Source organism: Phaseolus vulgaris, chromosome 1 (assembly GCF_000499845.2).
Source record: "Phaseolus vulgaris cultivar G19833 chromosome 1, P. vulgaris v2.0, whole genome shotgun sequence".
NCBI lineage: Eukaryota > Viridiplantae > Streptophyta > Magnoliopsida > Fabales > Fabaceae > Phaseolus > Phaseolus vulgaris.
The window spans coordinates 16651786-16668673 of record NC_023759.2 but is presented as its reverse complement, the minus strand read 5'-3'; the positions used below and the strand labels follow the sequence as shown (position 1 = coordinate 16668673).

Sequence of the window (16888 nt, the reverse complement as noted above, 5' to 3'; positions counted from 1 at the left end):
CTCTTCTCAGAAACCTCTGTTTCTGCCACTATGTGCGCCACTGCACGTCGTCGAATCTCTGCAAAGGTGCTGGGATGGCTCCTGATGAGAGACTCGCTGAAAGGGCCAGGCAGCACACCCTTCTGAAACGCGTGCACCAGCATATCTTCATCTTTGCTGGGCAGTCTAACCACTTGTGCTCCAAAGCGGTTGAGGTAGTCTTTCAGCGACTCACCTTGGTACTGGCGCACGTCGAACAGATCGTAGGACACCACTGCAGGTGCCTTGTTGACGATGTATTGCTCAGTGAAGAGCTTCGAGAACTGAGAGAAAGACGTGATGTGTCCTTCTGGTAGGCTTACGAACCACTCCATGGCGATTCCGCTGAGCGTACTCATAAACATTTTGCAGTAGACAGCGTCTGAACCCCCAGACAACATCATCTGGGTGTGAAACGCCGTCAGATGCGCTTCCGGGTCTTCTACCCCCTTGAACGATGCCTTGACCCCCACCAGGTTGGGAGGCACCATGGTTCCCATGATCTCAGGGGAGAATGGCATGGGGAACGCTCTTGGAGGTGAGGGCATCCTAGACACCCTTTCGTCAACCACGTGTTCCCTGTGCGCTTGCAGCGTCCTTCTCAACTCCTTATTGACACGATTCAGCTCGTCGTTCCTGCTCTGCGACGCAGCTAACTCCGTCTGCATCCTCTCTTGTTCAACCTTTGACGCTGCGGCATTATCCTGCAGCGTGCGCACCATTTCCAGGACCTGCGCCATTGTCACAACTCCTTCGTCAGTGGATGGCGCAGGTGATGGCTGTCTGTTTCTAGGCATCTTTCTCTATCAAGGAAACTGACAAAACTCTGGTAAGCTTCAAAACTGTGGTATATGTGGGACAACGATTCACTCGGGCCCCACGGTGGGCGCCAAATGATCCTGCCGGCAACTCGAATGGGGAGGAATCGCATTGTAGCACTCTCTGCCCTGTCTACGCGACTGCGTCTTCTGCAGAATCACCCTCAGGACCTTCTCTTGCTGTTCCAAACGTGACCTGCAAAACACACAGACGGCGCCTCTTGCGGCCGTTTGCACTCCGACGATCAAGTTAGTCCAACAGAACCACCAGAAACTGGAAACTAGTAATGTGTGTGTGATAGAACTCTTGCTCTCTGTTTTTCGTCTCTCTTTTTTCTCTTTTTCCCCTCACTCTCCCCTGATTCTCCCTTTTATCTCTCTTTCCCTGCTTCTAGGCATAACAGAATTCTGTTATGCTTTTCTGGCATGTGTCAGAACCCTGTTATGCTTTTCAGAGAAAGCGTACCATCAGAATCAGCAGTGGGGAGCGTGAGGGTCTGCGCATGTCTGCGCGTCTCTGCACTTGGCTGCGCCTGTCTGTACCTTCAGTGGTACGGAGTGCTCTTTTGTCTGGACCGCACCCCTCTCAGATGATGACACGTGGAGGCCTGCAACTCACATCTAACCACACACGTGTCACTTACTGGAAGGGCTTTAGCGCTTCTCTTTGTGTGCCTAAGTTACGCCCTTGCGGAGTAACTTAGGATGTTTCTCTTATCTGGGTAAATCGCATACTCTTAGGAAAACGTCGGGTGTGGCTGGTCTAGGCACACTCACCAAACGTTGCTCTCTGCGTAGGCGACTTACCCTTCACGATGCCACGCACGTAATGGGTTGAGGGAATCACCAATCACTGATTGGCTTACTAGTTCCCTCAGGCCACTCTCGTGCATGATTCCCTGAGGTGTGCTCATGCGAGGTCCATGCGTAACGCTCTCGCTGGGAACCTCAGTCCCAGTTTAACTGCGTGTAACACGAGACCCCGATGACAATACACCCGATGACTGATCAGTGTTTATTCGCTTATCGCGCTCTGCCTCCAGGCGCGAGTCTGGGAACTGGTCTGCTGGTGGCCACTTGGCTTCTGACCACCGATCACCATTCTGGGTGATCTGTCCCCCGACCTCTCTGCCGCCTGATCTGTCGGTGGTAACTTGGTTACTGACCACCGATCACCTCTCTTGGAGATCGTCCCCCCGACCTCTCCGCCACCTGGTCCACGTGTCACCCTTCGAGTGGTCCACGTGGTTCTCTGCTGCTGACGTCATCGACTACCGATGACCGATCGGATCACAAAGGCTGACTCGATCATGGAAGGAAGGTGAAAAACGAACGAACGTAGGTTCGTTGCGATGATTGACGAAGCCCTAAGTTACGTAGAAGGAGAAATGGAAAAGCAACCCACAGCGTATGCACCAGGCAGTTACAGGATGATGCGAATCGGTTAAAATGCGAGAAAGACCAGCAGAAGAAGGAAAGTAGGTACCTTTTGATGATCAGGAAGACGATGAAGGTTGATGGTGATTCAGAATGTTGGAGAGCGCTGGGAGTTTTTTGCAGAAGAAGGTTAGAGCGTTCGTGAATGCGAGGGAAAGTGATGGAACAGTGTTGAGTGAAAATGGGTTTAAGAGTTTTTTCGAAAATGGGTTTGGGAAGCGCAAACGATAACTGAAGGTAACCGTTGATGAAGCCACGTGTCGAGTGATGGACGAGGGGTTTGGTGGAGCGTCAGAGCAGCAGAAGGTACAACCGCTTGGAATTCTGCGTCAGTGCCACGTAGACCGGTGTTGGCGTGACTCTTTCAGTCTTTTCGTTGGACAAGTCTTCGCTTAAGACTGGGGGGCTTGTGTACCGCCCTGGTAGTCGGGAGTGATGACGTGGCATCCCGCTACAGTATAGGCGTGTTGGCAAGGCGCCAGGTTGGCAGAAGGGAAGGAAGTCGGGGGGCTCGTGAAGTCGCCAGTTATTAAGTTGGCGTGTTCCGATCTCCAGCATACCAGAATCAGCGATCACCGGGTTAAAGATGAAGTCGCCAGATGTAAACTCAGGCGACCAAGTGATTGGAGATCGCCAGAGAAAGCACATCGCCGAAGATGAAGGAGAAGCAGATTATGAAGGCGGCCGGCGAGACCACAGGGAAGGTGTATGAAGGCACCCTAACTCGCCAGTTCCAGTAGAGATCGCACTCCCAAGTTGGCTATGTACTGGGTAGTACCACGCATGGGTAACTTAGTAAAACAAGAGTAGAAGCAGCGCCCAAGTCAAGGAGGCTCCAGATGATGGCACGTGAACAGTTGGATACGAGCCACGTGTCCAAGTCTGTAACTGCCAGGAGAGAGAAAGTAACCAGGTATATAAGAGTTCTCAACGAACTTTCTAAGGTACGCACGTTCAGACTATACTCTTTACGCTTGCGAGTTATAGAGCTGACTGTGAGAGAGGATTTGCACGGTTCTTGTTCTCTTAGTATTTGGTGATTCGGTCACTGACTTGGGCGTTGGAGTGCGATCGGCCGCAGCGGCGCCGCTCTGTTTCTTTGCAGGTTCTTGAGGTGGATCTCGAAGAGGAACGGAGGTGTGAAGCGGTGCACACGTCGATCCTTTGACGAGGCAGTTTCCAGCGTTCTGGTCAACAGGCAGGATCACATGTCGTTTCGAATGTCGAGCACTGTACACCCTTGGATGGATGGGGATCTAACGATGCCGAAGGGTGGACACTTCACTCTCTCTGCATTTCTTCTCTATAAATAGAAATGGAGAGTGAACATTGCAATGTTTGCTATCACTTTCTCTATACTGCTGGGTCTGACGAGAGTTGTTCGAGTGTCGAGTGCCTTTGAACTACCTTCTCTTTTCTTGTTTCTACTCCAAGAGGTTAGTAATGACTTCCTCTTTTAAGTCCTATAGTATTCCATACGTTCTTCTTTTTCTTACTTCGAGCGTGCATACTCTGTATCTAATGATGTGAGAGATGTGAGTTGCGCAGATCAGACGGTTGACCTTGGTAGCCGACCGTCTCACTGTCCAAATTATGAATGGGTTGATCCACGTGTTTTGGATGTCCCTTCTTGCTTTAGGGATTCGTTCATTTTAGATGGGTTTCTATCTATAGTTTCCATTTTAAAACCTGATGTGGTTGAGCCGATAGTTATAACCATACCGACCGGGACTGTCATTGTCGGGAGAATGGTCCTCAAAACTTCTTCTTTGTATATTCATGTCATTTTAATGATTTGCACGTTACTCTTCTTTTTTATGAGTTTACAATGTGGGTCCTTAGGATCCTCAATGTCGCTCCTACCAAGCTGCATCCAAACTTATGGGCAGCTCTTCTGGCCTTTAAGCTTATTCGTGATGCCTTTAGGTTGAGGTCATCCCCTCAATCCTTTTTGTTTTATTATAATTTTCGACCGACTTACCCTGTGGGTTGGTTATCCTTAACAAGTCGTTTCAGGAGGTATTATTTTTACTCACTTCACTTCGTTCAATAAACACTTCATGGAGAGGCACTTCAAAATATTCGTCGACCCGAATGGTAAGCTATTTTTCTATGACTTGGAGGGGAAACCAAAATTCCCTTTTCATTGGACTTAGATGCCCACCCGTTATGCATCGTGGCTAAGTTCCTCCATGACTCCCCAAGATAAAAAAAAAAAATTCATGTGTTTAATCAAATTCCGAATAGGCTCCCTCGAGAGATTTTGACTGTATATGAGTCGTCCCAATGATAAGCCGATTTGATCGGTATGTTGCGTTTTAATATACTTGTATATTTATTCGATATGTTGACTGGGTGTTTAATTTATCTGTGTTTTGCAAAAGATTATGTCTCACGACGACCCAGAGTCGCTGACATTTTGAAGCAACTGGGGCGTTAGGCCACAAAGAGACAAAAAAGGATCCATTGAACTAATAGGTGTTGGGACACTGCACCTATAATGGACTTGGTGCCCCCGACCGGTAATGAACAATCAGTAAACTCAAAGAAAAGGGGTCACCCGGCTAAAGTGCCTCAACCCCAACCTGGGGCACAAGCGGGGTCATCTTCGTCCTCCCCCTAAATGTTGGACTAGCGTCTTCAAATCGCTCGGGGATTCAGATTGCTCTCACCCCCGAGGAGGAGAGCATAATGGTTGCGACGTCCATAAATAACTTAGTTGTAGGGCTGGTGGAGATGCTTAGCTGATTGCTCGTGGTAAGTCCAACGTTGAGGGACGAGTTGGAGAGGAACTCGACCAGTGTGGTGGCTAAGTTAAAAAGTGAGTTAGACGAGTCCTCCAGCTCGTTAAAGGCGACCTTGGAAGCAATGGAGTCCTTAGATGAGAAATATCGCCAAGTCAATACTGAAGCTAACAAGGCAAAGAATAAAGTGGCGGCCTTAGAGGCCGAATTACAAGCTGAAAAAGTTGATCGATTGAAGGTCGAAGAGGATATGTTGCGGTTAAGCAAAAGGCTCTTGCTTATGAGCTCAAACATTATCAATCCTTCCTGTTTCGGATTAGTAAGCAAAGCTTCAACCAAGACATTCGACAGAGAACCTTTTAACATGGTGTGCCCACGACCGATATGACGAAGGAAAATATGTCGTTGATGGGAAGCTGGTCTCAATCGGTGGGGATGTGGAAGAGGATGAAGTGGAAGTCCAAAGTGAAAACCTTGGCGAACAGATGACCGAGGTCAAACACTCTTTGGAGGAGTTGTTCGACCCATTGTAAATTTAGTTTTATTTTGTTAAGAAATATCTTGGAATCGGGATGTGGGTATAATACACTTCTAACATTTAGTTTTCATTTATGTAATTCTTTTCTTGACTTGAATGCTTTAAATTTTTCTTATGTTGATTGATAGTGTGTATGATCAGTAATAATGAACATGATCACGTTATTTTTAACGTAATAGTTAATAATTTGAAACGTTGATCGAGCGGTAATGATCGTAGCCATTAAAGGTTGACACTATGGATGTTGTAAAAGAATCCTAGTGCCGATCGAGCCTTATAGTTTAGCACCGTGTGTATTGATTTGCTAATTTGTTTCATCAATATTAAGTCAGACTTTAGTGTACATCTGAATGAACAGACTCTATGTCCATATGAGTGATGTCATGTAGTCCTTTGACTAGGGTTACTAGTTGTTATGTAACTGCCTCAGTCGACATTTGTAAGATAAATCTTTTAAGTGTGTATATGCTTTTACGCATGTAATTGGTAAGGGCCATTAATTGTTAAGCAGGTTGTCTTAGGCGATGTTAGTAAAGGTTGTTAATTTTTAAGGGAACTGTCTAAACTGAGTAGTCGTGCAGTTGATAAGGGTTGTTAATTGTTAAGTGAACTACCTTAATTGAGTAGTCATGCGGTCGATAAGGATTGCTAATTGTTAAGTGAACTATCTTATCCGACCGAGTCTTTGTGTTTTGTGTGTTGTCAAAAGAATTAATGTGGTGTGTTTAACTGAAATGAAAAATATGAATTTTAAAGTGCGTCGTTAAAACCTTCTCGGTCGAAAACCCTCCATAGGGATAAAATGACTATGTGAGGAAAGAGTACACTATTTATTACAATTTAACTATAATAAAATTTGAGATGCGTGACATTCCACGTTCTTGGTACAATTTTGCTTGATAAAAACTCTAAATAACAAGCTCCACCGTCCGTCGTGTCTTTAATATAGAAAGGTGCTTCCCAGAGAATTTGCCCTCGTTCTTTCTAGCATCATCGTGCATTCTCTAGACCAAGTCCCCCTTTTGAAAATCTCGAGGTGCTACCTTTGAATTATACCTTCTTGTCGCCCGAAACTTGCAAGCTTAGTCTCTTATCCTGCTCTTGTCTCTAAATTCATTGATTAGGTCGAATCCTGCTGATAGGCTTTCTTCATTAATATTTCGATCAAATAATTGACGTCGTAAAGAGGGTTCTCCGACTTCAACTAGGATCAGAGCTTTTGTACCATAGGTCAGGCTGTATGGAGTTTCTTGAGTGGTGATTTGGGTTGTGCATTTGTAAGCCCACAAGACTTCAAGAAGTTCATGGGTCCATTTTCCTTTAGCTGGGCCAAGTCTCTTTTTCAATTCGTTAAGAGTTATAGTTTTGGCAACTTCAGCCTATCCATTGGTTTGAGGGTGATTTACTGAACTGGTGATGTGCTTGATATCGAGTTTCTCATAAAACTCAGCGAGTCCCCGATCGATGAATTACCGACTGTTGTTAGTGATGATGACATGAGGTATCCCAAAATGGCATATGATATTCTTCCATACTAAAGTTTGGACATTTAGTGTTGTGATGGTCGTTAATGGCTCGACCTCTATCCACTGAGTGAAATAATCAATTCTAACAAAGAGGAACTTACACTGTCCTTTGCCTTGGCTGAAGGGCCCAATAATGTCCATTCCCCACTTTGCAAAAGGCATGGAGAGAGAATATAATGAAGATTCTCGGGCTTCTGGTGAAATAAAGTGTCGTATTCTTAACCCTTTGGGCTTTTTTGAGCAAACTCTGTGCAATCACCCTGCACGGTCGGCAGTAGTATCATGCCCTTAGCACTTTTGCAGCCATTGTTCTTGCTTCTGAATGAGTTCTACATACTCTCTTGTGTATTTTGGACATGACATAGTCAGTTTGCTCTTGTGATATACATTTCAATAATGGTCAAGTGTATCCTCGTTGGTAGAGATCAAAACCAATAAGGATAAACCGAGCAGTCTGTTGCCTCATTGTTTTTTCCTCTTGTGTTTCGCATTCATTGTTCCGCATTCGCCATTTTCTAAAAATTGTTTGATAGATGCCATCCAGTTTTCCTTTTCATTAGTTACCATGCATTCTTCTGTGTTGACGCTAGGATTCTTGATTTTTATGTAGATGACCGACTGGTGAAGCTCTTTCTTTTTAATTGTAGCTAACCACGAAATCAGCTCTAACATTTTGTTGTTGACAAATGTGATCAATTTGAACATTTATAAATATAGACATTAAATTTCGAATGAGGTGGTAATACTTTTGTAACAAAGACTCTTTCACTTCAAATTCCCCTTTAAGTTGTCCGTCCACAAGTTGAGAGTCACTTCCACAAATGAGTTTTTGAGCTTCCATGTCATATGCTAAATTGAGGTCGACTAGAATGGTCTCATATTCAGCTTGATTGTTTGATGTTTTAAAATCAAACTTCAATGGTTGCTCAAGGAGAATACCGCTCGGGCCCTCAAGCACTACTCATGCCCTGCATGACTTGGTATTAGATGAGCTATTCACATGCAAAGTCCATTGCGGATCATTAGCCTCGGTTGGATGAGGGTTGAGTTTAGCTATAAAATCCGCTAAAGCTTGAGATTTAATTGCCCCCCTTGGTTGATATTAAATCTGAAACTTGGATAATTCAAATTCTCATCCAATCATTCGTCTGACCAAATCAAGCTTAGCTAGAATCTTCATAATTAGGTAGTCGGACTATTATGCGATGATTTTGAAAATACATTTGCAGTCTTCGTGCGGTGACCACTAGTGCTAAGGCTATCTTTTTAATCATTTGATAGCGAACCTTTTCTCCATGTAGTACTTGGCTAATAAAATAAACTGGTCATCTTCCTTTTCAATATCTTGTACAAGAGCTGCATTGACCGCTTCTTCTGAGACTGCAAGATATATTACAATTGTTTTTTGAGTATCTGATTTTTGTATGACTGGTGGGGCTGCCAAGAAGGCTTTTAAATGGATAAAAAATTCTTCACACTCTTCTATCCATTGGAACTTAGCTGCTTTTTGCAAAAGCTAGACGATGGGCTTAGTTTTTTCTACTAACTTCGGCACAAATCTGGAGAATGTTGTAAGTCGTCGGAGGCCAAATGTTCTTGTCGGTTGACCTACTCGCCGGTTAACTCTGTTGACAAACTTTAGCTCCGTCTGTCTCTTATAGAATCGGTTCTGCATCTTGTTGCACTGGAACATTGCTCCGTTGAAACAGAGAGGACTCTACCTGTTGATTGCACTCTGACGATCAAGTCAGTACAGGGCTTATAAGAAACAAGAAGTAACAAGTTTCAGTCTTAAAAACAACATCCCTTAACCTGGGATCCCAAGTCCCTTTTATAGTTTACCTTTAGTAACAGCTTTCTATCATGAGAATATAATCTTAACTGAAAGCATACTCAACAAGAAAATATTTTGTTCAAGGGCACATCCTCACGGTGTTGCAACAGGAAAAAATCTTTCCTTCATGGAGTGCGTAAAATAATAACAGAATAATCACCAGGGTACCAACTCATGTACCAGCATCAATGCTCCATTCTGTTTACGTAGACACCTATAGCGTGGCGCTACGCATCGTACATGAAACCTAAACTTTATGTGCCAACTAGACCCCATGCATACTAAGCGCATCCCTAGGTCCATAAATACCCCTTGCTGGCCACCTAGACCTCATGCACGAAGGGCTACACTAAACATAAAAATACATACATCCAAGGCCCAATCACATGGCCCACCAACTTGGCCCAAGAGTCGAGCTAACCTGACTACGACAAGTGCTGAGGTCCGACCTCCAAGTCCTGAGCTCTATGCGTTCTAGTCCAGTAGATGACCAAGCACGAAGACCAATTGTGCGAATCAACGGTTCCTCTCGTACTAGGTTGAATTATTATTGTGACACTATCATCAGTAGGGTAAAACTAACCTGTCTCACGACAATAAGTTTATACAAACTGGTTCAAAATGATTTATTCCTTATATTCATAATCATAATAAAATTTATACAATAAATTTGAGTTTTTAGAAAATTAATGTATTTTCTTTTTTTAAAATTGTGTTAAAACTGTGCTATAATTGTCAGAAATCCAATAAATATTTTTTAAATTGAACACTTCATCAATACGTGTCATATAGTGTTGGTCTCTGATACGTATGTCCGACACGAACACGTCTTTTAAGAAGAGTGTCTGAGCCTCTATTATAAAGAAATGAAAATATTAAAAAAGGACAACTAATATTAAACTTATCTTAATTTAATAAAGTTTTACTCGGGTTATCAAATTTTCAACAATGCTAACTTTAAAAATCTTAGAAAACTTAAAAACACGTTTTAAATTTTAAGACTAAAGAAATGTTCTTAAATTTAGAGGACTACTAAAATTAATTTTAAATTACATATTTAAAAATCAATTTCATATTTGATAGACTAAAAGATCACTTTTAGATTAAGAGGTTAAAATAAAATTTAATCCAAATTTAGGGACTAATATTTTTATTATTTATCTTTCCCTCCGATAATTTTTCTAAGCTACAATTATACAGGTAATCCTTTCCTTTATAGGGGTCAATATTTCTATGAAATAATAATCAATGTCATCAAAATTCTACATACAGGTTGACTTATATTACAAAGTGAAAACACATTTGTAGATTTACAGTACAAGAAGTTTGCAGAAGCCTGCTACAATCTGAACATCAACCACCATGCACTTACTGTTCCACAAAGTAAAATAAAACATAGTGAGAAATAAAATTGCAAAGTGTTAGAAAGGACATTATGTCGAAATAAAAGTTTATGGCTCATCATTTGCAAAGACCATCATTCTGGTATACTTATTATTCCCTAAACTGAGTAGGAATGTTCTAAAATATAATCATAATTATAGTCATACATTTGTTTTCTCTTCTATTTTAACCCTATTTCCAATACCTTACTTTTCTATCACATATTCTTGTTAGTCATCTCATAAATAAATTTTATTTTTTTTAATCAATAACAAAATATTATATTTAAATATCACCTCAAAACATAAGAATTTCAACATATTACTCCAAATTCCAAAAGGTAGAAAATTCCAAAAGGTAGAATCAGTATCAGTTTCCCAATTCTGAATGTTTCTCCTTGACTACCGTCTCCTCTAATACTTCCCACACATCCTATACTTCCAATTGGATTACAATTTGTCTTTTCTTTCTTGTTAGATAGTTCACATCAAATACAAATATAATCAAATTTTAATATATAAATATAGCATAAACATCACCTACAATCTAATCAAATTTTAATATATAAATATAGCATAAACATCATCTACAAGGTGATTTGTGAGATCGAGTTAAATCTTAAATCCATTTTTTTAATATGATTATTATGTCATCTAATATCAAATCTCCCATTATTTCCACATACTCCAAATGTTCAGTCTTATAGCGTGAACAAGTGTCCTTGTAAATATTAGATTGATTAGGGACCAAATATATAATGTATAAGTGAAGTGTAAACCTAACATTACAAACCTCACTTTACAAATTTAGTTATAAAACCTAACATTACAAACCTCACTTTAGTTATAAGTGAAGTATAATCTTAACATTAAAAACCTCACTTTGTAAGATTAAGATTAAGTTAGAGTCAAAATCCGCTTTATAGGAATTCTCTTTCATCATCTAAAATGAGATAGACATTCATATTTTGGAGAAATGTAATAATATTACTTTTGAAAGGAATGTTTATTTTCATATTTTCTTTTTCTTTTTCTAAATATACGTTATTATTATGGAGAAGCTTTAGATAAAACTTATACATAAATTAATTTAAATTAAATTAAATTAATTTATGTATAAGTTAAAAATTTGATTTGGGAAAAGTAAATGTAAGAAAGTTTCTACTTTATACATAAATTAGTTCTAACTTTTTTTTTTTTTATTCTCATTTTTTGTTATTTTCTTCCTTTTAAAAATACTTATGTATAAATTTACCCAAATTACCTATACCATATCTACAAATTACGTCAATTGCATCCTATCACTTATACAAATAGATTAATAGACTTATACACTAATAAACCATTTAGTCTTCCTCTAATTGTCCAAATTTGAATTTAGTCTCCCAATTTTTATATTTTCGAATTTGTTTCTCTAACTATTTTTATTTATGTAATTTTTGTTCATCCCTTACCATAACATTGTACCTCTAACATAAATGCTAAGTGTAATAATATGTCACGTCTACATAGACGTACATATGTGATAGTCTTACATGGTGTCAAGTTAACATTCCCATTAAAATATTAGATATCAAGTTATTAGATGAACCAAAAATTGTATATTTAAATTATTTAGGGGATTAAATTTATGAAAAAAAATAGTGAGACCAAATTTGAATTTCAACTATAGCTGTAATACTAAAAATTTAATTAAGCCTACACATTATTTTTAGGCATATTACCGACATGGATGAAGGGCAAAAAAGTAAGACAGAAATTAGAGTTTTAAGAAATTACCTTCGAAGAACCTTGAGCTGCGGAGCACTTTGAACAAATCCATGGACACACTGCTAGACACTTTGTTCTATTGCTTTGATCTGAATTCCACGCTTCAAAAGGGATTTATAGGCTGGAGTTTTTGACCATTCATCAATTTCACTAGCACGTAGAACAGGAAGAGGATGTGACAGTTGCCTTGTTTGTGCATTCCTAATCAGCAGCCAGAAGTTAGATTCTGAATGGAAAGAAATCCCAACATAATTTTCCAGTGCCCTAAACATGCAAACCTTATATACCACCCAATTGGGCTGGAAGCAGCTTTTTCATAAGAGCGAGCTTGCTCCAGGAATGCGTCCACATTTAGTTGATCAGCCATAGATGGACATCCCCCAGCTAATTTCATGAGGACAGAGATGACGACCTCTTGTGGGGTTGGGGAATGAAAAATTTATAATTCAGTATTTCAATCAATATACAATAATAACCAATTTACATGTATCAGCATAGTAGCATACCTTAGGGTCTTGAGCAACAAGAAGAGCTGCTCGATCACAAGTCAACTCAGCTGCTCGAAGCCAGCGGAATAGCTGCTCTTCCAAAGTTCGAGCTATCATACCACCAATGCCTACACCAAATGGCACTAGTTATGATATGAAAAATTGAGTTGAACAAAGAATGAATCATGTTCTCATCAATATTAAAACAAGAGCTGCAACGGATAGGGTTAAATATATATCCACTGTCAATAAGCTACCCTTCAAAGGTCAATGAAAAAAGTTTGAAAAAAAATTGCATTATGAGAGTTTTTAAGGTTGTTATACTCAACTAGTGATAAGAGTGACATGGATTTTATTCCCAGTTCTATCCGTCGGAGTAAGAGAAAAAAATGTTTCTCCAACTTTGATCATTCAATTTACTTAACTACTTCACCATAGGGTATGTATACATATCCATTTGTGGGTATTAATACTCCTATGGAAAAAAAATGCTCTATGTAACCTACCAGGTACAGTATAGGCTCCAAGGGTTAGAATATTTGCGTATGTAAGCCACACACCGTGATCACATTTTAGATGACCTAGCTCATGAGCCAAAACAGCCTGTTAAAGTGAAGTGATCACAAGTTAATAACAATTTGAACCAGAACAATGACCAAGATAGCTTGAACAATAAATTGATCAGGCATCTTGGATGAGAAAAACCTATAGATCATGTAAAGGATCGTACACCCAACATCATTCAACTCGCACGGTACTTGCAAAAAAAAATTATTTGTGAAATATGAACCGGGCTGAACTTTTTTGGTTTTGAGCAGGGAGATGGGAGCAGTTCCGTGGATACTAAACTGGTTAAGAAGTTGGGTTAAACTAAAAAAAAACTGTAACAGAGAAACAAATTATAACCTGCAACTCTGCTTTTGTAAGGAGCTCCACAAGGCTGGTATGAATGACAACGAAAGGTCGTTTGCCGCTTATAGCTAATGTATATGCATTTGGCACAGGACTTTGACGAACATATAGATCAGGGGAATCAACATTTAATATTTCTGCAGCTTCGACCATTAGGTGGTAAAGATCAGGAAGCTGACAAAACAAGAGGAAAAGTTTATTCACATATTTGAGGTAACATTAGATGGCAAGAACTCAGCAGGAACCTAAATGCATTAATAGTATTTGCAGATTCATGTTGCATAAAATAAAACCATAAACTCATATTACCATTATTGAGTTGCACAGAGGAAGATTTACTAACTAAACGCAATTAAAGATAATTATGTCACATAACTCGACTGAGTGAAAATAAAAATATGAAGGACAGCTCTCATATATTTTAATCAGAACTAACATGGATAAGTTGGACAAGTTTATTTACTCATTCATCAAGAAGGGTTAGACAGACCCACATGCACATTCATATATACAAGTACACAATCAATGGAATGCACTCCGACAGTCTGATTCTTCATTTGTGAGGAATAAAATAAATGAAAGACGAATTCACACAGATAATTATAGAGATTTTCCAACATGCATTGTTTTTTCCAATGCATAAACATTTACATTTTGCTGTTCAAATATGTAAATGCATTCACAACTGTATCATAACTGTATTTTCGTCCTTTTGCAAGTAGTAACAGACAACAAAACCCTTCATTTCCACAAACAGGCAAGGACTATCCGATGCAGTAAAAGTTTATCTATTATATTGCCCATCTTCCTATAATGTCCTTTCCAGGTACTTGTTGAAGTATATTGTATTTTAATTAGTGTAAAGGATACCTGATTTTTAGAAACAAGGACGGATGTCCCGATGTTCTCAAGGAGCATGACCTGCTCAGCTACAGTGCCTGCAATTCATTTTAAGTGAACCATGTCATACAACAACCTCATCAGTTGACAGTGTAAGACTATTCAAACATATTATTGAACGTAAGGAGGCCCTTGCGTAACAAAAGCCATATGTCTGAAACATGGACCTACTACAAATGACAAATATTTTCCCACTGGTATCTGAAAGCATGTATACAGTTATGAAAAATCTTAATTAGTATAGTGGTGGTGTTTTGTGCCTCAAACATCCAGTTGAACATCATTGATTATCATATAAAAGAAGACAAATTCACTATTTATAAGGAAAAGAATAACCACGCCACAGCCATGCAGACAATATTGTGAATAGATGTGCAGACCCTGATATTAACAGATATAATAAAACCATTCATGGATCTCTTGTTCTAACTATTTATTACTTATCGTTATTTGTTCTGGTATTCTACAAAAAGTATAACGTAATGGCTAGCTGTATGGGCAAATATACATTTATGACATTTTTACCAACTTAAATAATTTCAGATACTTACTTGCATAAACTATGTGAAGTATATGACTTACATGGAAATATTCGAGGGGTATGAGTCTTAGAGATTCTTGTCTATCAAGGGCCATGTGGGAATGGAATCCAATAAGACAAAGGGTTCTATTTCATGTTTTTACGGTTTAAAAACAGAATACAATAAAATATGGAGTAAAAAAATGGCACATCTTGGTTCCACTAAATGATTGGAATATTAAGCAGAACAGAGCAAAACCTTTCTAATTCATTTGGTGTGAGGCCAAATGCTAGCTTAGTACACCTGTCTCAAGTGTACTGGGTAAATAAACTATTGACACCAATGATCGTAGCATTTGTCAGTTGATGATGACTTAATACTTATGACAAAACTTAAAATATTTGCCTATTTTTTTTAGTATTATATTTCAGTTGATGATGATTCAATACTTATGACAAAACTTAAATACATTTCCTATTTATTTTTAGTGTTATATTTTTATATAGTTTCATTTCAAGAATATATGTAATAAATGTTTGCATTAAAGGCTAGTGTTAGAAATGTAAGAAATATATAAAGATATTTAGATATTGTCTTACATTTCAAACAGTTAGCAGAAGTTACGATGGTAAAACTTCACTACTGATTGGAGAATAACACCAAATACACCTAAAGAACTTCATATAGGTTTTGTCCAATACTTTTTCCTAACCCAACTCCACAGCCAGTATGAGGGTTGTCCTCCTTCTATATACACTACTTTAGACATATCACTAGTCAACGTGAATTGCAACCACTGCATTACTAAGAATCCCCAAGTTGGGTAAACGAGGATTATATAAGAATCTTTATGTTAATATAATTTTGCATATGTACCATTACTCGGTAAATTTCCATCGTCCACTAGAAAAAAAGGGGTGCAAAAAAAAGTTAAAATTGTCCAGAACTCTTCCTAATTAGAGCGGTCTTAATATATGGATTTTGTGTCAAACGCAACCTTACAAAATTCAACTCCACAAAACTGAACTATAAGATGAGATTTTTCCCTCATTTACATACTATAATTTGATAATACTCCTCGTCAACTAAGATGTTAACAAACTACACATCCATGAAACATCATAAGAAAAACTCAATAAACCACAACACCGCTACTTAGAACACAAGGTATCTGTTTGTTACCTAGAAGAGCCTTTCCAAGTTCGTTTAATCCCGGAATTGCTCTCAGTATCAGCGTATTCTGGAACATCAAAATGAAAACCTTGCCACCAATCAATAACGCTTCCCAGAAAACAAAAATCATAAAAGAGAAAACGACTTAAACAACTCATAGAAAAAGTTAGAAAGTTGATTTTAACTCAAGAAGATAGATATTTATCGAAGACGGAAGAAGAAACGTGAAATCGGACGCACCTGTTGATCAAGCGGGTGGCGAAAGTCGTCGGCGACAAGGTCTCGGAAGGCGACAGCTGAACTAATTCGGCAAACGGGTAAACTTCCAATTTTACGGTTCTTCCGAACCTTTGGGAATGAGATCGCCGAAGCGCCGGAGAACCTGAAGCTGTCCAAGGCTAGGAAGCGGAGGGAGGGTTTGTGGAAGTGGCAGAGAGTGGAAAAAGGCGTGGAAGCCATTGGATTGAAGACACGCAATCGTGAAGTGGTTGAGAATGAGAAGTGAAGAGTGTAGGTGTGGTAGATATTTGGGGTTGGATTTGTCTAAGGTTGTTGTTAAGCGAAAGCTGGTTGTGACCACATTCGTGCCTATGGTACATGTTTCGCACCACTTCATTTTCTGTTGACTACTTCACCTTGGTAACCAATGCGTGCACGGTTGTTTTCATGTTCGCTTTGTCAAATTATATCTCACATTTTTGTGTGTCGCTTATAAAGACACACGTTTATAATTTTATTATACAGTCATAATTAACTTAGACGTCATTTTCTTTTATTTCGGTTTCATTGGATTTTACACTAGGACTTTAAAATGAACATATTGTTGG

The 16888-nt window shown here is 39.2% G+C and overlaps 1 protein-coding gene across 1 annotated transcript; it reads right to left on the bottom strand.

Annotated features, from left to right (window-relative positions):
• Positions 1 to 10037: 10037 nt before the first annotated feature.
• LOC137813683 (plastoglobule-localized metallopeptidase 48, chloroplastic) lies at positions 10038 to 16746 on the bottom strand. The gene is made up of 9 exons (XM_068616061.1): positions 16302 to 16746; positions 16071 to 16128; positions 14338 to 14405; positions 13462 to 13641; positions 13062 to 13158; positions 12574 to 12683; positions 12346 to 12479; positions 12077 to 12268; positions 10038 to 10286 (listed from the first exon to the last, which is right to left on the bottom strand). The coding sequence occupies exons 1-8, from the start codon at positions 16518 to 16520 to the stop codon at positions 12130 to 12132; spliced, it is 1005 nt and encodes a 334-aa protein (XP_068472162.1). The 5' UTR covers positions 16521 to 16746; the 3' UTR covers positions 10038 to 10286; positions 12077 to 12129.
• Between the last annotated feature and the right edge of the window lie 142 nt (positions 16747 to 16888).